The sequence below is a fragment of the Camelus ferus genome, chromosome 6 (assembly GCF_009834535.1).
Source record: "Camelus ferus isolate YT-003-E chromosome 6, BCGSAC_Cfer_1.0, whole genome shotgun sequence".
NCBI lineage: Eukaryota > Metazoa > Chordata > Mammalia > Artiodactyla > Camelidae > Camelus > Camelus ferus.
In genome coordinates this window covers 91,943,242-91,965,458 of record NC_045701.1, presented here as the reverse complement: position 1 = coordinate 91,965,458, position 22,217 = coordinate 91,943,242, and the positions used below count along the sequence as shown (strand labels likewise).

General features: G+C 60.0%; 1 protein-coding gene across 6 annotated transcripts; it reads right to left on the bottom strand.

The window, feature by feature from the left end:
* Positions 1-3,536: 3,536 nt before the first annotated feature.
* On the bottom strand, positions 3,537-20,089 carry EXOC3L4 (exocyst complex component 3 like 4). Of its 6 annotated transcripts, XR_004320956.1 has the most exons (13): positions 19,361-19,518; positions 14,482-14,906; positions 13,013-13,664; positions 12,003-12,114; positions 11,654-11,776; positions 11,185-11,285; positions 10,869-10,949; positions 10,467-10,581; positions 9,804-9,923; positions 9,565-9,717; positions 8,745-8,866; positions 6,760-7,545; positions 3,537-5,592 (listed from the first exon to the last, which is right to left on the bottom strand). XR_004320956.1 is itself a non-coding variant. In XM_032482733.1 (12 exons), the coding sequence occupies exons 2-12, from the start codon at positions 14,888-14,890 to the stop codon at positions 7,353-7,355; spliced, it is 2,181 nt and encodes a 726-aa protein (XP_032338624.1). In that variant the 5' UTR covers positions 14,891-14,906; positions 19,361-19,518; the 3' UTR covers positions 3,537-7,352. The 6 variants fall into 6 exon arrangements, 5 of the variants coding, with proteins under 5 accessions (XP_032338624.1, XP_032338623.1, XP_032338622.1 ...); XM_032482733.1 differs by having other exon boundaries at positions 3,537-7,545; XM_032482732.1 differs by lacking the exons at positions 3,537-5,592; positions 19,361-19,518 and adding an exon at positions 20,002-20,089 and having other exon boundaries at positions 7,406-7,845.
* Positions 20,090-22,217: the final 2,128 nt, after the last annotated feature.

The window sequence follows — 22,217 nt, the reverse complement described above, 5'->3', positions numbered from 1 at the left end:
AGAGGAGGAAACCGTCCCCAGGACATCAGACACTTTCAGAAGAAGCCAAAGGCCAGCCAAGAATTCCACCCTCAGCAGGAAATGAGCATCGGATGCTGGTTGGGAGTGTTCCTGGGCAGCTGCTGTCCTGTTCCCCACCTCCCTGGGGGCAGCAGGCCAGTTCCACCTGACAGGGGCAGTAGACCCCCGCCAGGCCAGCCCAGAAGTCAAGTGCACCAGCACCTGGCCAGGAGCTGTGGTCAACTCCTTGCACGAAACCTAGGGCTTGGGAGGCCCAGGACACAGCCCCCACCTCCCTTCCTTCTGCTTGGTAATGACAGCTGACTTCTTTTTTTTAATTGTGGTAAAATACACATAACCAAATGCACCACTGTGACCATTTTAAGTATACAGTTCAGGCGCATTGTTCTGCAGCATTATGCAACCATCACCACCATCCAGCTCCAGATCGTTTTTCACCTTGCAAAACTGAAACTCATTAAGCACTGATTCCCCATTCTCACTTCCCCCACGGGTCCGGCACCCACCATTCCACTCACTGTCTCTATAAATTTGACTACTCCAAGTAGCTCATATAGGTGGAATCAAGTATTTTCCCTTTTGTGACTGGCTTATGTAATTCAGCATAATGTCCTCAAGGTTCATCCATGTTGTAGCATGTGTCAGAATGTCCTTCCTTTTTAAGCTTGAATTATATTACATTGTTTATCTTTTCCATCTGTCAATGACACTTGGGTTGCTGCCACCTTTTGGCTACTGTGAATAATGCTGCTGAGAACATGAGAGCTACTCAAAACTTTTGAACTCCACAGGTGCCACGCTCTGTTCTCCGTGCTTTGCATGCATTAATTGATTTCATCAGTCTTATGAAATGGGTACTCCTTAATTATCCCCTTTTCACAGGTAAGGAAATTGAGGCACTGATAGGTCCAGTCACGTGCGGGTCAGTGGTGGAGCTGGGAGCCCCACACTAAGCATTGTGCTATATTACTTAACCCCAGATATTGATTAACTGAAATACAGCTTGATGTACTTAAGTCAGACACAAGGAGGGACTGCTAGGCTGGGTAGCTTAGATGCAGTAATGGATTTTACTGCCCTCTATTCCTTTTTCATCTTTGAAAAAAAATTTTCCGAAAAAAAATTTCCCAATCTCTTTCATGACCCTGTTCAGTCAATTCATTGAGTCTTAACCCTCACCCCGAGGGGCAGCAGAAGGAGCTGACTGGTTCCAGCACCAGAGAATAATATGGAGGGGGCCATGTGTGATTCATGGTCCTCATTCTGTTCCCCTCCCAGGGCTGCCTGGAAGAGCAGAAGTTGCAGGCAGAAGAGAGCACATTCTGGAACAGGGTTCAGCAGGTGCAAAAGCCAAGTGGGGATCAGGTAGGAACCAAGGAGCTGTGGTTTCTGGGCCTGGGGACACCAGGAAGACCTGGCCGTCAGGTGCGTACAGACCGTGGGTGGGCTCCCTGGGGACTGTTGCCTAGCCCTGCCCCCTGGCCCCATCCATTTCCCTCTGTCATGTGACTTGCACTTCCCATTGCCCTAACCCTGGCTTCCCAGTCCTGCTTCTCAGGCTGTCACCTGACCTGGGACCGCCCCTGGGACCGCTTGCTTCCTGGAGATGTCCCACTCATCTGCACTGGGCAGAATCATCGCATCCTCTGTTGACAGGGGAGGAAACTGAGACTTGGAAGGCTAAGTGGATGCAAAAGTTGGGGCCTTGAGGCTGAGACCTCTGCTGCCACCCAGCCTTCCCCAAGAGAGGAAGTCACTGCTCAGGGTCATCTGCAGCTGCACCTGACCTCAGCCAGAGTCTCCTGACCTCCCTGAGGACCACGGGATGGCCAGGGCAGCTGACCAGGAACCACCCTTACAGGCCATGCCCTCCCACAAGGGCCCTCACCAGACCAGGTCTACACCAACAGGCAGTGTCCCCCGACCCCCGAGTAACTGTTTACTTCCTCCTCCCCACCAGGAAGAAGCCGGAGCACACACTCCTTTCTGTGTTTGATAGATGGGGAAAACAAGGCCAGAAGAGAAATGACTTTCACTGGTCCCCAAGCAGCCTGGCCTACTTCCTGTGAGGGAGAGGGGGCCCCTTAGGAGAAACCAGGGTCCACTGGGCAACAGAACCCCAATCCTAGTGGCTTTCCAAGTGCAGGAGGGCTCCTTGGAGGAGGTGCCCCTCCAGGGCCTCAGGGAAGCTCCGTGCCAGCCCTGGTGGCCTGGTCACTTTCCTGGTCATTCACAATGGCTTTCTGTGGCAATGCAAGATGTCCAAGTTCAGCTTGTATTCAGATCTGGGCTGCCCTGAGCCCAGCAGCCCAGAGGCCCTTCTCCTAAACAGCCTAATTTCCAGGAAAACAGCCTTGCTCCGCGTATAGTCCTGCCCAGTGACAGGGGCAGGTCACGTGGCAGGAGCTTTGGTGGGAATCCCAGTGTTGTGTAGGGCTGGCCAAGGCTGGGAGGGGAGGGAGGCTGCCCAAACCACCATGGGGCCTGCCACTTCCTCAAGCCCGAGTGTTGTAACACCTCCTCATCTGACTTCAGGGAGCTCTGCACTCTTGACTTTGAGGAAGGAAGGTGTGATGGTGGGAGCTCCAGCATGGGAACCACCTGGGCCCTGGGGCACTCCACCACTTCCATCTGTGTTTTTAGACACATTGCTTCACCCCGTGCGGCTTCCCAGTCGTTCCTGGAAATGGAGCAGACACAAGCTCGGAGGGTTGCCAGGGAAGGCTTGAAGGAGAGAGTGCGTGTAAATAACAGTAACTGCTCCTCTGAGGGAGTGCAAACTGCCAGCCAGGCCCTCATGCAGCAGATTTGCATTTGCTCGTGTAAAGCTCCCATTTTTGCTGAGAGATAGAGTCCAGAGAGGTGGAGCAACTTGCCCAAAGTCACACAGCTAGGAAGGTGCAAAGCTGGGATCCCAGCCCAGAGGTGTCTGAATCTAGAAGCTAATTCTTTTTTCTTTCATTGAAGTATAGTTGATTTACCATACTGTATTAGTTTCAAGCGGACAACATGGTGATTTGATATTTTTGTAGCTTATACTCCATTGAAAGCCATTCTAGGCAGCTAACTCCTCTTAGGTTCCAGGATTCTGAACTCCTGCACTGAGTCCACAGGAAGAAGGAAAGCTGAGCACCACAGACCGGAGCCAGCACAGAGGGCACCCCAGACACAGCAGGGTTCCTCATGACATTCTTCTTCCCCGCATCCTAAAATTCCCATATTCTGGGGTTCTGTCAGTCTAAGAGCCTCAGGTTCCCTACTGTCTGCTTTCACAGAGTTCAGAGAAGACTGCTGTCCCCTCCACCCAACTCCCTCCAACAAGAGCAGGTGCTCCGCCAGCGCTGGAGATGTCACTATCCTTGGATGTCCCCTGTAGTCATCCCACTGGGGTACGTCCATGTCTCTATCCACAGATACTGCTTCTTGCCCGCTCAAGGGTCCTGCAAGGAGCCCTGGTTGCTTCTGGGGCAGGACCCAGGGGAGACGGGAGTGAGGAAGCACTTCACCAGACAGCCTTCTTGTACCTTTTTAATTCTGAACTGTGTGGATATGTCCCTATCAGAAACAAAGTCAAAAATGAAAACATTTAACAAATACACTTTAAAAGCCATGACTAGCTGGGTGGGTGTATGTGCTCACAGAGGATGGAAGGAGGAAGGGTTTTGTAATGACCCCACGGGTCCCAGGAGAGGAGTGGACCCAGGGGTGGGTGTGACCTGTCCACGTGTCAGTCCTCTCCAAGCATTTCACTGGAGCAGGGGCCCCGGGAGGCTGGGCTGAGGCCCTGGAGGCACTCAGACATAGGGGGCCCTGGCTCCTAGCACATCTGCCCACAAGAAGCCTGCGCTGCCACCCAGCAGGACTTGATTCCCCCATCCCCAGAGCTCTGTGGATCAGCCCTCATCTGATCGCCATGCCCAGCACAGGCCCACTGCCCAGTGCTCCACACCGACTGGCTGGGGAAGGGCAGTCTCGCCAGGGTGGCCCAGGAAAGAAGGGGTCAGGGTGTCCAGGCAAGGAAGAGGGATGGCTGTGTAGAACGGAGGTGACACACTAACTGCCACTTGCAGTGCGCCCTTGGTGCAGGGATCTCTGTAGACGGTCTCATTTTCCCCCAGGACCTCCCTGGTCTGCTAGCCACTCTCTCCGGTGAGCCTGAGGCTCAGAGGGGAAAGGGCCCAGGTCACCAGCTGGAGGAGGGCAGCACTGAGACCTGAACACACGTGAGCATGGTGTGGCCCCAGGGCTTTTCCAGCATGACACACTCAAGCAGGGGCTGGGTGATGAGCCACAGAGAACACAAGTCCCAGGTTGGGCTACAGTGGATCCTCAGGTCCCTTCTGTCACCCCAGCTATCCTTGGGTCAGCAGGTTGGCGTCATCCTGTGCACAGACCTAAGCATCCTGCAGGTTGGCCTCTGCCCTATCCCCTAGCCTGACCTGGAGTCCCAGAAACATCTCAGAGCAGCCTCTGCCTCAAAGACCCTCAGGCTCAGGACCAGAGAACAGAGGCAACCCCCAGTCCACGAAGGAGCCCCAGGAAATGTGGGCGTTGGGGGAAGCCACGCTGAGCTGAAGGAGGAAGAGCAGAGAGCCAGGCAGGGGGGAAGGGGGTGGCCAGGCAGAGGAGGGAATGAGGTCAGCTGGTGGGGCCCAGGACCCGTGCTCTCAGGGCAGATAAGGTATTCCCCTCCATTAGACGGACAAAGACACTGGGCAAGGCCACCCCATCCCTGGGCGCTGACAGGAACTGGGACATTCCAGAAACACACAGACATGTGAACACACAGACATGTGAACACACACACACACACACACACACACACACACACTCTTCCCTATCAGCCAGACAACCTGGTGAGCAAGGCCGGAAGCAGCTCTGAGAGCCAGCCCCTGCCCCCGTGCTTGCCTGGACAACAGGATGGCCAAGGAAATACTCTGGCTCTTCACAAGGCCTTGCAGGATCTGGTGGGCAGGGAAGGTCCTGAGCACAGACCCCAGGCCTGGGGTAGAAGGGCTAGAGGCCAGAGCCCTGGACCCGAGCCAGCCCAGTTCCCCTGTCCTCAGCCCACCCTCCAGTCTGCAGCCTTGTTGACTGCACCCTCATAGGAGCTGCCTGCTGGCCTCCTGCTCACCCCAGCTTGGCCTTGGAAGCCAACTCTCCCCACCGGCCCCTGCTGGGCTCCCGGGAACACACTCCTGGGCACATGTACCAGCTTAGGCGCGGAGGCTCCTGCTGGGAAAGTCCTGACTTTCTGTCTCGGGGCCTAGAAACACTCAGGAAGACGGCCCTGGGTTGCAGACTAAATCCTCCCACTGCAGCATGAAGGAGGCTGTGCAGACTGGAGCCTCTCCCTAGCCTCCTCCACCCGCCGATGCCACCTTCCTCGGGATTTGCTGACAGAGCCCCCCGCCCCCGCAGCTAGGGTCTTCTCAGCTGTTTCTTGCAGACCATGGCCTGGCCAGGCCTTTGGGAACACAGAGTCACGCGGGGGCCAAAGCCTGGCTTTACAACAAGCTCTTACTTCGCTCTCCCCAGCCTGGGAGGCACGGCAGCACTCCAACTTCGCAGCTGGAAAAAGAGGCACAGAGAGCTGAAGAAACCTGCCTACAGCCTCATGGCTGGAAAGTGGCAGAGCTGGGGCCGAATCCCCTCCCACCTCTGCAGCCTGGCGTAGAAACCAGCCCCAGGACCTTCAGACTGCAGCCCGAGGGCTCAGGCAAGGCCAGGCCTGTCGGGGTCAGGGTCAGGACCAGGGGCTGCAGGAGGGGATCTTCATGATGGGTCTGAGGCTCCAATGTGGGGAGAGGGGTCAGGAACTGCCTGGGGAGAACCTGGACAGGACCAAACTGGACCAAGGCTTCCCATACCCCCACCCAGCCTGAGACCCTCACCCAGACCACTGCCAGCCACTGGGGTAACATGGGGGGGGGGGTCAAGCTGACCTGTCAATCACTTGCCCCTCCCCAAGGAAAAAGGTCCCCCTGCTATCCTTCCCCTCCACCTGGCTGTGAGCATCCCAGGCTACCTGTGCTGGGGGCCTGGTGTGGGGCAGTGCCCACCTCCATCCCCTGCTGGCCTCAGTTTCCTGGCCGACACAAGGACTGCTTGTCAGTGTCAGGGTTCACATACACCCCACCCCCACTCCCAGCCCGGAGCTGGGAACTCTAACCTCTCCTCTTCCCTCCTCTTCCTCCTTCCTGCCCCTCCCATCCCTGCCCCACTGGATTTCCCACTTAGGAAGATCTGAACATTCCCTTGGCCCCCTGCCTGCCCCAGGCTTGGCCCCCAGCTCAGGTGCACCCATGGAGGGGGCTGCCCCTGCACCTGATCCCGCTCCCCCGTCTCCCTGGGAAGCCAGAGATTGCTAAAGCAATCGGGTTTCCCAGCAGCCCCACCCACAGGCTGGAGCCAAATTTCAACTCCGAGAAATTTCAGGACTCAGAGCAGGGTGCAAACTGCAGTTGGTGGTCAGTGTAAATTTCAGTGCTCAGAGAAGGGCGAGGAGGGGCTTGTGCAGGGGCCACTGGAGCAATCTCCTTGCAGCCCCACATCCAGAGCCGAGACCTGCAGGGTCAGTGCCCCATACACACACTTTCACTGTTGGGAAGTCTCTCTCATATCTAACCCAAATACCTCAAGCTGCAGAACAAGCCTAGGCCTTTCCTCTTCACTCAGGGCCCCAGGCTTGCTTAGAACAGGACAGAGCGGTGCCTTCCGCTGCTGGGTGAGGCTTACTTGGCACACGAGGTCAGTGGACCGAGAGTCCCAGGGTGGAAGCCTGTTGTGCTCTGCAGCCACAGGGGTGGGCCTTCCCAGTTCTAGATGGGCCTCGGTCTCCGCAGAGGTACAGTGGGCAGGAAAGGACATCACCAAACAGAGTCACTACACAACCTTTTGGCTGGCCCCTGGGTGCATGGGGACCCAGACCCCCTGCTCCAAGCTGACTTGGCCCTGCCCCTCAGGGAGACACCATTTTAATTCATGTTTATTTTAAAAATAAGTATTCTGTTCTTCACTTTCAGATTGGGGTGGTGCTGGACAGTTAGGCAGAGAGGCCTTCCCCAGTGGGCAGTGTTGAAGGGGAATTCCGCCCCCCAGACACTCCCCACAAATGCCTGGAATGCCTCTCTTGTTGCTGTTCCTCTGGCCAAGCAGCCATGCATGGCTGAGGACGGAAGTTCCATGACACGGGCTTTAGGGCTGGGGGCAGGACTGAGAGTGCTTCCCTGGGCTCCTCACTGGAGGCTCAGTGCCTGGGGGAAGGCGGCTGACCCTCCAACCACCACAGCCCTCTCTAAGGTGTCGGCCCCCTCTCAGGCCCAGGACCACTAAAGGCAGGTGATCAGCACATCAATGGAGGTGGGCACCTCAATCTCCTCGAAGAGCACGTGGCCCCCAGCAGCCCTGGAGCCCCCTGCCTTGGCCACAGCCCTCAGCAGGGCCTGGGCATGCTGCAAGAGGCGCTGGTTCCGACGGCGGCCCAGTCGGCGCAGTGCTAGAATGGCCAGCACATGGTCCCGCCTGCAGAGACATGTGGACCCTCACTGCAGACCCAGCACCTCCAGTGACACCCCAGACTCCAGGGTGAGGGGCACCCCTGGGCTCAGGCTGGAAGTGTGAATGTCCCCAGCAATCCTGGAGCTTGGTCTGAAAGAGGCTGAGAATGAGCCAGGAGGAGCAGTGAAGCAGAGAGGGGAAGGGGCAAGTCCGATGGGACAAACGGCTATGCAGAGGTTCAAGAAACCATGGAGGATTGCAGGAGGGGGCGATGTGGCCACTGTGGGTGGTGGGGTGGTGCATCCTGCCGGGGCGTTGGCCAACCTGGGAAAGGAGTCAGAGTCTCTTCTTTGAGCACTGTGCAGGGAGCCACAGGCAGGCAGCAAGGAGAGAGGCAGCTTGGGAGTGGGAGGCCGTGCCCAGGGGTGTGGGAGCTGCCCCCTCTCATCTCGAACACCCCTCAGGGCTTGAACCGCCACCTCTAGAGGCTAGGGAGGGAAGGCCAGCCAAGTGCAGGAAAGCCCCGAGGGGCCAGAAGGGGAACCTCAAGGTGCTTCGAGGAGGGGCTTCTCCCAGCCAAAGCCAAGGAGAGGGCGGGGCTGGCCGCAGGGAATTCTCCCCGGGGGACGGCGGGGCGGGGCGGGGGTGCGGGCCGGGAAGGGGCTCTGCCCGGGGCTTTCAATGGCCTCCCCATCCCGGAATCTCCAAGGCCATGGAGAGATTCGGGTTGGGATTTCCACGGGCACAATGACTCACCGCCCCCCACAACACACACCCCAGGATCAAAGCCTCCTTCTTCTGGGCTGCGGCTCCGGGCCTCACGAGAGGGCTTTCTCTCTGAGGTGGGGGCCACGCCTTCCCCGGACTCAGGGGGCCCCGACTCCCTTCATATTCCAGGGGTGGGGCCGTGTCTCCCTATCCCACCACAGGACTGAATGAGGACGGCAGGGAATGGATTTCAAGAGAAGTGCAGCGGGGATCCCACCGGGTCCCCCACAACCTGGAGGTCAGGGGCCCGCAGGTCAAGCTGCGCCGCTTACGCGCCTGCGCACACAGGCCTGCGCTGGTCAGATCCCCTCCCCCCCGATGCACCCCCTCCCCCCGCAAACTCCCTCGCGCCTCCCTCACGCTCCTCGCCTGCCCACCTCCAGCCACAGGCACCCTTCTGAAGGCATGAATTCTCCGTTCCCAGAACCCCGTGGCGCTCCTAGAGGGGTACGGACCTGATGTCGGGGTAGCTCGCGATGAGTGTCTCCAGGTGCCGCTGGATATCGTCTTTGTAAGTCTCGCCCAGTATGTCAGCCACGCACGGGATAGCTTGGCCCAGCCACGTGGCCTCAGAGCCCTACGGAGACAGGGAGACGCGTGCAGAGCGGGCCACTCCCCCACCAGGAGCCCCCCGGCTGCCCGTGCCTGCCACCCCTCTGTTAGTGCACCGTTGAGCCCTCCTGCAGCCCCCACTGCGCCCCCACTGCGCCCGCCTCCCGCACCTCGTAAGGGGAAGCCGGCCTGGGCACTGTGGACTCAGTTGCAGCACAATATTCATCTTCCCTCCCCACGAAACAGCACAGAGGTGTCTTCCAGTGTGTGCTCAGATTGGTAAACCAAGGCCCAGGCCAAGAAGTCCCACTTGGAATCATACAGCGAGTTGGGGACGACCAGCCGCCCAGATAAAGGGGTGTATGTGTAGGGAGGAGGTGCCTCGGTCAGGGGTGGAGGAGAGATCTTCCATAGTCCCTGCCCATCAGTTGGGGCTGCGACCCTCCTTCCTTCCCAAGGCACTCCGCAAACTGCATTCAAAAGTGCGTTCCCCACCAGGCCCAGCCCCAGCTGTGCCAGACTCCCAGCGCTCTCCCCCTCTCCCTGCCAGTGGGGAGTGGGAGAATCGCTTCTACCAAAGCCCTACCCAGTGTGAGGGGGTGTTCTCACAAGGGACGAGCGGAAGTGAGAACGGGGGGGTGGTGCTAGTAGAGGGTCCGCTGACTGGACACCCCCTCCCCCCCAAGAGGCCAGTGCTATGGGACAGTCAGACGATGCCCCTACCAAGCCCTGGAAGGTGTTGCCAATGGCCTGCGCCTCGAGGCCCATTTTCTGGGAGCCAGCCACCCGATCCAGACCCCGGAACCGCTCCTGTGGCTTCAGTGCCTGTGCCAGGTACTCACGAACCACAAATCGGTGCACCTCCTGCAGAGTTTCCTAGGTGGTCCAGGGGTCAGGGTCAGGGTCAGGGTCAACGGTCCCGACCCTAGGCTTGTCTCCCACCACGCCTCCCCTCGAAATACCTGTGCCTGGGACGGAGCTACGTGCTCAAGGTGGCGGGCGAAGGTCAGCACCTTGTCCATGAGGGGCGGGAGCACATCCTGTGTCAGCCAGTCCTTGGTGCACAGGACCCTGAAGAGCGGCTGGGGGCAGAGGGAGTCTGGAGTCTTCTGACTGGGTGTCCTCCCCATCACCAGACCCTCCCTTCGGAGCCCAGTGCATAACTCCTGACCAGGGTGTTTCAGGCCAAGGGACAGTCTGTCAACAGGAAGAAGTTCTGGGGAGCTGACTCCCTTCTCTACTGGTACCTTGGTGACATCTCTCTCCTACCATCAGTTATGTCACTAGGCCTTTCCCAGGGACTGCCTCCTCCAGGCCTGAGAGCCATGGGTGGAGTTTGAGTTTGAGCCTCTAGCCAGGCCTTGCCTGGGGAGTCCTGGGGAGTCCTGGGGAGGGGGTGCTTGAAGGGCTGGAAGAGGGGCTGTTCCTTGGACACACTCTTCCTGACTGAAGGAAGAAGGTAGGTATTTCCCAACCATTTCTGTTCAGCTGAGAACTTGTCTGGGTCTCCAGCCCACCCCCCAACCCACCACCCCAACACTGCCCCTCGGGTAGATGAATGCTGGGACACCAGGAGCACTTGCTGGGAGTGGAAAGTAGGGGAGAGAAGGGTCCATCCCCTTCACCTGAAGATCCCTCTGCAAGTCCTGGAGCAGCCGCTTCTGAAAGACGCAAATGGCAGCCACCAGGGGCTTCTCCAGTTCTTCAAAGCTTCCGGGGAACTTGGCCAGAAGATTGGTCCTGGGAGGGGCCAGGACAGGTGACAAAGTGGGCAAGGGGGGACAAGGCTTGGTAGACAGCCATGCAGGCTGGGTGCCACACCAGCTCCATTCACTTAGACGATAATGTGAAGGGCAGCCCCTGGGGCTGAGTCAGGTGGAGGGACAGCGCTATGCCCCGGGAGCTCACTGTAGGAAAGGCCGCCAGAGGCCGCCGCGGTAGCCCTCTGCGTCCCGGTTCCCTGAGCTTGCGCGCCCTCTGCTGGCCGCGCCCCGCACAGCCCACGCGGAGGAGCGGGAGAGACCCACCTGAGTTCTTCGCAGGCATTGATGTTGGCGCCCAGGTGAGGCTCGCTTACCGCCTCCGACTCCAGAAAAGCCTTTTCAAACCTGGAAGCGGGATACGCAGAAGCCTTGAAGACTCTTTCTGGCTGCGCTAGGACCCCGTGTCCGACCCCCACCTCAAGCCCCACGCAGATCCCGGACCTTACGATAAGGCTCCCCCCTCCCACTTGTCCTAGGAGCTCGGACTCTGAGCACACAGGATGGGCCCTCCCCAGGGACGAGCACCGTCCACACCCTGGCCACCTCGCCCACCCCGCCCCCTCCGAGGATGCACTCGCACCTGGGCAGGAAGAGGCCAAGCGCCCGTGCGCAGATTCGCAGGGTGGTGGCCTCCAGCTCCGCGGAGATGGCACCGGCAGCCTTCACGTGCTCCGCCACCAGCTGCAAGCAATGCCACGCGCTGAACGCGCGTCGGAGCCCTCAGTCCCGATGCCTCTACTCCCCAACCTTGTGGCCCAGTGACGCCCCCAGCCTGCCCTGCTCTGTCTCACGGTTGGCTCTAACTTTCAGCGGCCCCAACCTGGAGGTCAGTCCTCCCAACTTCCCACACCTACAGGGACACCCGCCAAGCTGGGAGCTGTGCCCTGGCGCTGCCAGCTTCGCCATGCGACCCGAGGGTCTGTAATCCCGCCCTACGTGGGACCTCAGGCACCCGTCTAGAGGGGAGAGGTGGTTATGACTGTATTTTATAGCTCTGGGTGTCCCCACTGCCTGAGGCCCAAACATGCGTCCCTCCTTCCGTGTCGCACCATAAGGATGTCCATGGACAGCGGGGAATGGTAGCGGCCCTGCAGCACATCGGGGACCTCGGCAGCTGCCCAGCGACTCTGCTCTAGCTGCAGGATGCCATCGAAGCAGCTTGCGATCTTGGTCTGTGCAGGTAAGGAAGGGTCCGCGGTTAGACCCTCCCAGGATGGAGGTCCCCTACCGCCCGAGCCCTTTCATGCGCCCTCGGAGGCAAGGGCCACCATGCTGGGGCACAGGTCCTTGCCGGAGACCACAGGGTGAGGAAAGGCTCCAGCCAGGGCCGCAGCCGGCACAGCGGCCAAACTTAACCTGGACCCCGCCCTCTCAGGCCCGGCCCCGCCCCGGCCTTACCTCCAGGAAGCTGGTGTAGTCGCTCTCCAGTCGGGCCCACACATCAGGTGCTAGGAGCGGGGGCAACGGCTCCGAGGGCAGAGCCAAGTCCGGGGCGCCCAGGAAATCAGGACTGGAAGGCAGGGTGGGGCCTGAAGGTCTGGTCGGAACTCTGATGCGGCAACAGCAGCCCCCTCTCCTCTCTGGATAGGCTCAAAGCCTAATGCCATCAGCCATCACTGCAAGGCCCCAATCTGGGCTTCTATTCACACACTCAGCCCCCAAGGCTTCCATGCCAAGCACCACCCCCCACCTGAGCTTCTGACAGCAAGATTTCCTGGCACTCCAGCAATCAGCTGTGCTGCACGAATGCAGAAAGATGGCTGTCCAGATTGCCAGATTGCCTCAGGAGTGACCTCTGCCCTCACAGTTGGGGTACGCCCAAGACCGAGCTCTAAATGACCCTAAAACCATGCAGCTCAGGGACCAGCCACTATCCAGCCCACAACAGGGAGGCCCAGACAGGGGCAGATAGCTGTCTGAGGCCACAGAGAAGGTTAAGGTGCCCAGGACTTTGGTGCCCTCCTCTGGTTCACCCTTCTGCTGGTGGGGCTGTGGAGCGCTCAGGGGAGTGATCCCCACCCTCATCACATTATGCAGAGCCCTGCACCAGGGCATCTATCCAAAGCGGTGAGTAGAGGTGATTCATTCAAATGCACCTTTCAAACTAGCTGGTGCCTAACTGGGCTCCCTGCCTCGGTAGCAACCCTCACTGGGATGCTTTCCAGCTTCAGGAACCCGCGGATGGGTGGCCCTTTAGGAAAACCCAGGTGGAAGAGCACCATAGCCTAGGAGGCAGAGGAAGGAATGTCAAAGGCTCCCGGGATCTCGGACGCCCCATCACCAGCCCTCTTCCAGGGAGGAAAAGAAGAAAGGTGCCCTGTGCTCTTCAGAACAGGTTGCTGAAGACCACTCTGGTGGGCAGTGCCCGCCCTTCCTTGCCCTCCGTGGCGCCCTGATCGGGGCCTCACCTGCTGTAGATATTGGCGGCCCAGTCCAGCAGCACGTAGAGCTGCTCGAAGCCGTGGGCGTCATGCGCAAGCTCCTGGAGGCGCTGGGCCACCGCGCCATGAAAGGCGCGCAGGTAGGCCTCCCAGGCGGGGAAGCCGGCCGCCGCATAAGCGGGGTGCACCTCCAGCCGCACCTTCTGCAGATCTCGGCGAACCAAGCTGCCAAGCTGCGCCAGAATCTGGGCCAAGCCGGATGCACCCTCGGCTGCCCCCAGGGCCTCCCCCACGCCCGCCTGCTGCACGCGCTCCCGCGCGCTCTCCCGCACCGCGTCCTCCCAGTGCTGGCGCCAGTGGCGCGGCGTGCTTAGAAAGTCGCCGTCTGTCGGGGGCTCCGGGTGGGCCTCCTCTTCCGCGCGCACCGCGCGGGCCAGCTCCGCTAGCGCGGCCGCGTCCACGCCGTCCGGGCCCAGGGTCTCCCGCACGATGGCGCCGATCTCCGCAGCCAGTCCGTCGTAGTGCAAGCACACGTCCATAGCGCGCCGCGCGAAGCCCGTGGGGTCCCCCTGGAAGGTGCGCGAGGCTTTCTCGGCCACTAGCCCCATCTCCAGGTGCCGCAGCTGTTCAAAGGCCACCAGCAGGTGCCGCTCGGTGATGAGGTCGGCCACCGATTTGCCTTTTGTCAGGTCAGGTGAGAAAAGAGGCAGTGAGGGGGATGCCCCATGTAGGCCTGTTGGCCCTGATCTGACCCATCCGGAGCTGGGCTGCCTGGCCCCAGAGCTTCACTGAAGGCCTACCCTGGGAGCAACAGCCCAGCTGCCAGAATGCTCCTTGGAATCAATTTGAAGAGGCAGAACCCCCAGCCCCAAGCCTGGCTGAAAACAGCAACGGGACCAGTCCCTGCCTTCCCTGCTCTGGCCCAGACATTCCCCGTGCTCCCACCCCTACCCCCAGCTCTACTGAGCTGGACCTGGTGGCCTCAAGGGCAGTCTTGACCGCAGATCCAATGGAGTCAGAGCTCAGGCTGGGCATGTCCTTCCATGCCCAGGCTCCTGCTCCAGTGTCTGGCTTCAGCAGTCCTTGCTGTTCCCTGCTCTGGGCCAGCCTCCGTCCCCTAGGAGCCCTCTACTTACATCTGCACTCCCGCTTCAGGGCCCAACTCCAACCCGTCCTCTCATGGGCAGCCCCCTGACCCCCCCTCCCGGCAGCCGTGGCTCCCAGGTACCCTTAGTGACTCTGTGATCTGAGAGGGCCAGTGGCTGGTCCACCACTCTTGTTTGGCCAGGAGCCAGACTGGAAGCCACTTCATTAACCTCGCTGAGCCTCCCTTTTCTCATCTGCCCTTGTGGACAGGCTGGAAGAATCTAGCATGCAGTTGTGCAGAGGCAGGGGTCTGGGGTAGCTGGGAGGAGAGCCTGTCAGGTAGCCTGGGCCCCACTGCCCTACTTTCTAGTCTCGGTTTCCTCCCCTGCTTAGTGTTGTGAAGCCCTCACCTTCCAGTTCCTCAGGCCCCACCCCAGTGGACGACTGCTGGCTGGCACCATCCATGGCCCTTAAGGGCACCTCCTGGCTGTGGGTGGCCCCCGACGCCACCATGGTGGCCCGGGACTGGTCAGCAACTGGGCCATGGCCTGGGGCACGCCGTAAAGTCCGCAGTAGGAAGCGGGAGCTGCGCCTGAGCAGGCCTGGGTCCTCCTCTGGGGCCCGGCCTGAGGCCCGCTGGCTCGCCCGCGAGAAGGCCCGCCGAAGGGTGCCCAGCCCAGGTCTCGAGCCCTCACGGTGGGTGCTGGGCGCATCCCCGCTGCTTGCCCACTGAGCACCCCGAGCTGGGATCTGCGGCTCCGTAGGCTCCTTGGGGCTGTGCAGCTCCGGGCCAGAGGTCACACTCTGCGGCGACGGCATCTTGGCAGCAGCAGAGCTGGAGGTGAAAAGGAGGCTCAGGAAAGCCAGGGTGGGGGTGCCCAGCCCTGGGGAGCAGACACAGAAACCCATGAGAGCCCTAGGGGCGTGCTGGGGCCCAGCAGCTTGGTTAGGAAAGCTTTCCTTGGAGGTGGCCCAGGGCTGTCAAAAAGGAAGTGTCCCAGGCAGCTCCCATGGCTGGAGCTGTCTTTGTGCCAGGCTGCAGTCAGTGCTGAGATGTCGATGGCTACCTCTTTCAGGAAGACTTCCTTGACACTGTCCAAAAGGGCCTCCCCAGGTACCCTCCCTCACTGGCTTTGCCAGGCCAGACCCCCCAGCAGAGTTGGAGAGGGGAACTGAATGTGCAGGTTCTGGGCACAGCCCAACCCGCAGCCCACAGTCCACAGGGCTAGGCCCAGCAACCACACCCAGGACTTCCTGGACCTTAGGTCCTGAGGCCTAAAATGCCCACCCCCTCCACAGCCCATTCAGTGACCCCCCAGCCCCTCAGCTCACCCCCAATTAGCCATCAGGCCTAACTGCTGCTCCACAGGGAGCTCAGAGACCCCCATGGGCAGCCACTTTGGGTGTCTCAGAACTGGAGGGAGGTGAGGTCTGGCCAGAGGGGACTGGCCCAGGCCACCGGGGACTTATCGGGGGCTTATCAGGGCCTTGCAGCCTGCAGGGAAGGCCATGGGAGGGGCCATGGTTCTATATTTAACAATGGGCTGGAGGTTCCCAACGCTGTTTCTCACCCATTGCATCTCCACCCCCCACCCACCCCCGTGTACTCTGGTTCCTGCTCCATAGAGGGTGGGCAGGGAGTCCCCAGGGCATGGGGGTACATAGCAGGGGCTGCCCTGGCCCACCGGGAGCTCAGGGTCCTCACCACACAGGTTCCCCCAGGCTCAGCCCACACCCTACCCCTCTCCGTCCAGCCTAGCTGTGTTTGATTTTCTGGCTTTAGGTTAAACTAGGGGTGGGAGAGAGGCGAGAACCTTCTTGGTCTGCTGGGACTTGCCACCCACCCCACTGTGAAAGAGGGGTTGAAGGTGGGGGGGGGGGCAGGGTCTCACTTAAGCCTTGAAGAAACTGGGGCCAAAAGAAAGGCAGGGCCTGCTGAAGTAACTGACCCACCAGAGGCTGAGCCCCCAGCCCAACCCCCACACCAAGTTCCCCCCACCATACCCCTCCCTGGACAAAGGCCAGGCTGGAACCAGCACCTGACCTTGGGTGGCATGGAGGAGGAATGGCCTCCACCCAGGTCTCGGTTTGCCTGGGGTGGGATGACGCCAGGCTGGGCAGGGCCCAGACCCCTACCCACCCCTCATCCCCTCCAGCAAGATGTCTGTCCTGAGGTCAGACATGTAGGGGGTCCAACAAAACCTACCTTCCTCTCTAGAGGTGACTGAGCAGCTGGAAGGAGGCCCCAGAGGGAAGGGCAGGCCCAGGTGATTGATGGGGGCCTTATCAGCCCCGCCCTGGCCACAGGTCATTGTCCTCCCCTGGTGCCTGGACTCAGGGACCCTGCTCTCAGACCTACCCAAACATGTGGGATCATTGTAACAAGAGGCATCTGCCCCCTCCACCCACACCCCTGATGGCCCCTGGCACCCAGCAGGGGCAGGAATGTTGCTGAAGAAAGACATTCCAGCTGAGCCCAGCCTGATGGTGCCCCAGGCTCTGTCTCCAGTGGGTGTGGGGAAGCACCAGACAGCCAGCCTTGGTTGAGAAGAGCTGATGAGGAAACAGGCTCAGAGAAGGGCGGAGTCTTGCCTTAAGCCACACAGCCCAGGGGTAGGAACCCTGGACCATCGAGGTCTATCTAGGAACCCAGGAGCAGGGGCTGGACTCCCATGTCTCCCAGCACCAGCAAGCCAGGGTTGCTGCCCCAGAAACCCTTTCTCCTGGCAAAGGGACCCAAGGCGGGACAAAGTTCTAGATGCCAGGAGTGGGGGGCAGACTTCACAGTCTCCCAGGAAGCCTAGAGGCAAATTCTGCGGGAAGGAGGGGCAGCTGGTGGCTGAGTCTCATGGGAGGTTACAGAGACAGAGACTTGGAGCCCACCCACCCTGCTCAACCACCCTCATCCCAAACCAGGGCTGCACCTGCATCCCAAACCCACTGAAGCCCCAGCTGATCCCTCAGCCTCCTGTGCCCTAAATCCTGCCCCCACAGCTTCCCAGTCAGGCTTCACCTTCATAAAGTACAAATCAACCCTGCCTTAAACCCTTCTATAGCCCCCCACAGCCTGGCATTCAAAGCACCTCCATCCCAGACCAAGCTTTCTCCAGCTTCACCTCTGGGCCTCTAAGACCTGCATTGATCCAGCCTCACCAGCTGCCTCTTGCATGTCCAGCCTCCTAGCTTCTGCTCAGGCTGCTGCTTCTCCCAGCCTCCCTCTCTGCTCCCCAAATCTGACCTGAATTTCAGAACCTGGGGTGCAGTTGCCTCCACCTCTGAGGAGACTTCCGGCTGTGCTGTACCACCTCTCAGCTCATCAGGCGCAGGCTGTCCCTGTGGTGATGGGACCTCCTCTCTGGCCTGGGAACCTCTGTCCAATGCCCCCTCCTCATCACCCCAGAGCCAGCCTGGAGAAGGAGTGAACCATTGGTAAGGGTCACCCCCTTCCCGGGCTGGACTGGTCGGGTGCCATGCTGGTGTCTTCTGGGCGGAAACCTGCGGACTCCCTGCTGACTCCACCCTGGCCTCTGCCCTGTGCCTGCTCCCCCGCCAGGGGGCCTCTCTGGCTCTTTCTCTCTGTCCCACTGCCCTGAGTGTTCAGAGAGGCCCTGGCCCCTGCAGCAGGGACTCGGCACTGGCCGAGCTTCAAGGCCCCATGCTCTCCAACCAGGCCAACGCACCCACCGCCGGGCCAGTGGCAGGGGCCGAAGTGCCACCCAGAAGACATGGCCACATTATCTGTGACCAGAAAGTCGAGCCTGGGCATCTCCCACCACGTCCCACCCCCAGCCTCAGCTCCTGCCCTCTTCCTAGGCCTGCCCTCCCACAGCGGCTCCTTGTCCTTCCGGATATCCCTCAGTGCCCGTCGCAGCCCCAACCTCCCCGCCTACCCTGGGCCTGGGCCGTCGCCCCACCCTTCACAGTTCCGAAGTGCCCACCTTGGGCAGGGGGTGCCTGTGCCCTGGGCCGTACCCTGAGCAGGACTGTGTCTCCCTCATACCTCCCCACTGCCACCCCCATCCCTAATCACAAGCCCTAACCATCCTCGTTCCTAAACCCCTCGGGTCCCATCTCTTCAGAGCAGCTGGGGGTGTTGCCAGAACATAAACCTCCCTAAAAACCCTTCCTTGCAAGATAAGATGCTTCTCCTGAAAATGAGGAAGAGGACAAGCACATGCTCTCACCGTACTCTTCGACGTTTGCCTGCAAGAACTGGTTAAGGCAGTAAGACAAGAAAAATGAGTAAGATACAGCATTGAGAAGGACCTGGTTTTTAAAATGTTGTTGTTTATAGGTGATATGATCTTCTGCTTCGAAACAGCTTTCCTATGCCCCAGAGAAGTCCATTTTAAAAAGGCACTTAAAAGGCTCCCCTTCTGAATAGCAACAAAGCACAAGCGCGCCCTCCACCAGCGCAGGCTGCCATTGCCTCAGGAGAAGCACCGACTCCTCCTCAGCTGGGCATTCAAGGCCGTTCCTAACGGGCCCTCCAGTTTCACCTCCCACCCACTCACTCGCCCTCTCTGATCACTCAGATGCATTCACCTCTCCTCCACACCTTTGTACAGGCTGTTCCCGCTGTCAACAGTGACCTCACCCCAACCTTCTCCAGCTGTCAATTCCTTGAAGGCTCAGCACCAGGGGCTCCTCCTCCAGGAAGCCTTCCCTGACCATCTGAGTCCCGACCACGGTCAGCACCTCCTGCTCGGAGTCTGGTTCCTGCCCTGGGCATACCTTCTCCCATGACTGAGGGACAGGTACAGAGTCTGGGGCATCCACTCCTTGACCTGGTGCCCCCAGGGCAGGGAATGGGCCTGACGCAGTCCCCACCAGGGCTGGTGTGTGGCAGGTGCCCAAGGAAAGCAAACAATGTAATGTAGGAGCGTAGGCCCAAGGCGAGCAGTCACTTCTGTGCGAACGGGCTTTGCGCATCATTGTGTTGACCTGAGTGTGCCTCCCAGTGTGTGTGCTGCTGTTCCAGAAGGTGGGCCAGAGGGTCTGTGAGTGGCTCTGTTCGTGAGTCCGTGTGTGTCTGTCTGCACCTGCATATGTGTCTTTATGTCCGTGTCTACCTGCTTTCCATGTCTCCATGAGTGTGCACGTGTGCGTGTGTGCGTGTCTGTCTGTCCACTGTGATTTGAGCTGGCACTCTGGCCTGGGCTCTGAGCTGAGGCCCTTAGCCTAGAAGAGAACTAGCAGAACCGGCATTGTCCTCAGGCCCGCGAATCCCCGCCTACTGCCCACGGCAGTAGGTCCTCCTGCTCCACCTGCACGGACAGAAGGACGTACCTGCTGAGTGCGTAGACGCCGGGCCCCAAGCCGAACGGGGCAGCTGGCAGAAGCTAGCCGAGCCGGGCCCTCAGAGCCGGGCCCAGGCAGTGGGGCCTCTGGAGCAGCCAGGGCGAGTGACCGACAGCTGGGACTTCCCAGCGAGGTCAGCACCCGCCTGGGCGCACCAACCCACCCCCAGCCCCACCCTCCACACAGTCCCGTACTTTCACTTTCGGAAATGCTTCCCCCACTTCCCATGGCGAGGTAATCTCTCCAACCTTTGATTCCTGGCAGCACAGGGCTGGGGCTCAGGTCAGGGGCCATGGGAGGGGAGGGACGAGGAGGCTGCATTCTGGGGGCAGTGGCAGTGGACATTGCCTGTCCCTCCTGTGGTCAGACTAAGGCCAGAGGGAGCAGGCGCCAGCTGGCCGGAAAGGGGGCATCCAGCCCACAGCACCCAAACCCAGAAGGACCCTTCCCTCCAGGGCAGAGTCGCCAGCATCAGGCTGGTTGCCAGGCTTGTCCTGAGAGCCCCTGAGTCCCACGTGGTGTGGAGAGTCCAGAGGGCAGGAATGTGGGGCAGGGAGGGGACAAAGCCACCATCCCAGAGGGCTCTGGGAGCTGGAAGGAGAGGGGCCCTAAAGGACAGACAGGTTTACCCTCAGGAGCGAGGAGGGGTGGCGTTCCAGGCAGGGGGCAGTCCACGAGGAAAGGTGTGGATGTGGGGGCCGAGCCTGATCAGTCACGAACTCGGGCCCCACTGCTCCACAGCAGCGCAAGCCAGAGACGTTTTGTGGGGAAGGTCCCTGAGACTTCCCAAAAGAGACAGGCCCCACACCTTCCTAGGGGGATTCCACCACTGGCGTCTTAGGGGAAAAAATTTAGGGAAAATCCAAAGAGACAGATCCAGGCCTGTTCGCCCTGGGCTGGAGCCACAGGGCTGTGCGGCAGGGCAGAGGCAGGTGTTCTGGGCGGTGGGAGAAGAGAGCAGACGGGAGCTTGTGTTTCCTCCCAGTTCCAGGGGCTGCACGGTCCCAGATCCGGGGGCTGGCGGGGCTGGTTTCTCCTGAAGCCTCTCTCCTTGGCTTGTGGATGGCCGTCTTCTCCCTGTGTCCTCTCACGGCTGTCCCTCTGCAGGTCTGTGTCCTGATCTCCCCTTCCTATGAGGCTATACGGGATTAGAACCCACCAAAATGGGCTCGTTTTAACGTGATCACTCTCTAAAGTCCCCCATCTCCAGATATAGTCACATGCTGAGGTACTGGGACCTAGGACTCCAACGTAAGAGTTTTCTGAGGACACAATCCAACCCGTAACGGGTTGGGAGGCACTGAGGCGTGCAGCGCCTTGCTGACACCTGCAGATGGACAGGCTGTACCCGGCGACGCCAGCACCTGCTCCAGGGGGGCCCTGTGGTTTATCACTTGAATCACTAGCCCCTGGAGCCCTGGGTTCCCCTCTGAGAAGTGGGACCATAAGAGCCCCAGCTCAAGCCTGTGAGGCACCCAGGTGGCTGGGTGGGCCTTCCCCCGACTCAGGCTGCCCTGCCCACTGGCCTTCTGTCCTGTGTGTCTCTAACAGTCAGAGACTAAGAGATGAGGGGGGCAGGCACAGCTCAAGAGACAGAAGGGGGTCCCCGAGGCGACTGCCCAGGGCTCTTCCATGGGAGTCCTGACGCAACCCGGGAGCACCGGGGCCCCGAGGGGTAGATGGTCCCACTCTTGTTGCACTGGGACACCAGCTCAGAGAGGTGCAGGAACCTGCTCATGGTCACACAGCTGGCAAGAAAGAGGCCAGGATTCCAGCCTAGGTGTCTGCTTCTGAGGACTGGGTCCTCCCTTGGGTCAGGCCCTGGTGGGCAGAGGGGGCTCCTTAGTCTGACCCTCCTGTTCTCCTGCTTACAGGGCACATCTGGGTCCTGGGTCTTCCCACTGTGGGTCACCTGCATTCAAGAGACACGTCCCTGAAAAGCTGGTGGGGCTCAGGTCGGGGGGGGGCGTTGCTCCCAGACCTCTTCCCAGCTCCCAGCTCCATCCCACACCTGCCCAAGCCTGTGCCCACTTTTCAGCATGAGGCTGTGATGTTTCTTTTATTCTACTTCCATTGTTGTTTTTCCCCAACATTCTCAGTAAGATCCCTTTGGAACAGTCCCAGCCTTGTCTCCAAGGAGCCTTGGATACAGGGCTGGCCTGGCCCAGGTCAGGAGAAGGCAGAGCAGAGGGGGCCATTTAGAAGGGTTGGCACAGCTGGGGACCCAAGAAGAGAGCAATTCCAGCTGCCCCATGTTGGACTGCCCAACCGTAGGAGAGGCATTTCTGACTCTGTGCCTCAGTTTACTCCTCCAAAGAATGGGGTTGTTGTTGGAATCAAATGGGTTCAGCTCAGCAGAGCACCTGGCTCCCAGGTCAGGAAGGGCAAGGAGAAGGACCACACCACCAGATGCTTGCCTGTCCTAGAGTTTCCTGGGAAGCCAGGCTCTCCCACCCTGAATGTAGAGGCCAAAAGCAGCAAATTCTACCTACATGGCTGCTGGGTCCAGGGCAGAGACCAGCCTAAGAACAGGACACCAAGGCTCCAGCCTCTGCCCCTAACCGGCTGTGGGCCTGAGCAGGGGACAGCGCCATTCTTGGAGCTTCCATCTCTCCGTGGCTGATGTTGCAAAATTTACGTGGTCCAGCTCCTGCGTGCTGGGGTCGGGGCTTTGGGAGACAAGGGCGGGGCTGCCAGCAGACGGGGCATGTCTGTGGCACAGCCCCCTTCAGTTACTGCGCAAGCTCGCATTCCCACAGCTGTGTGTGTGTGTGTGTGTGTGTTTGTGTGATTTTACTAAGCCTGCTAGGCTTCAAGGGTGAGGGTCCTGTGGGTTGGGGGCCCA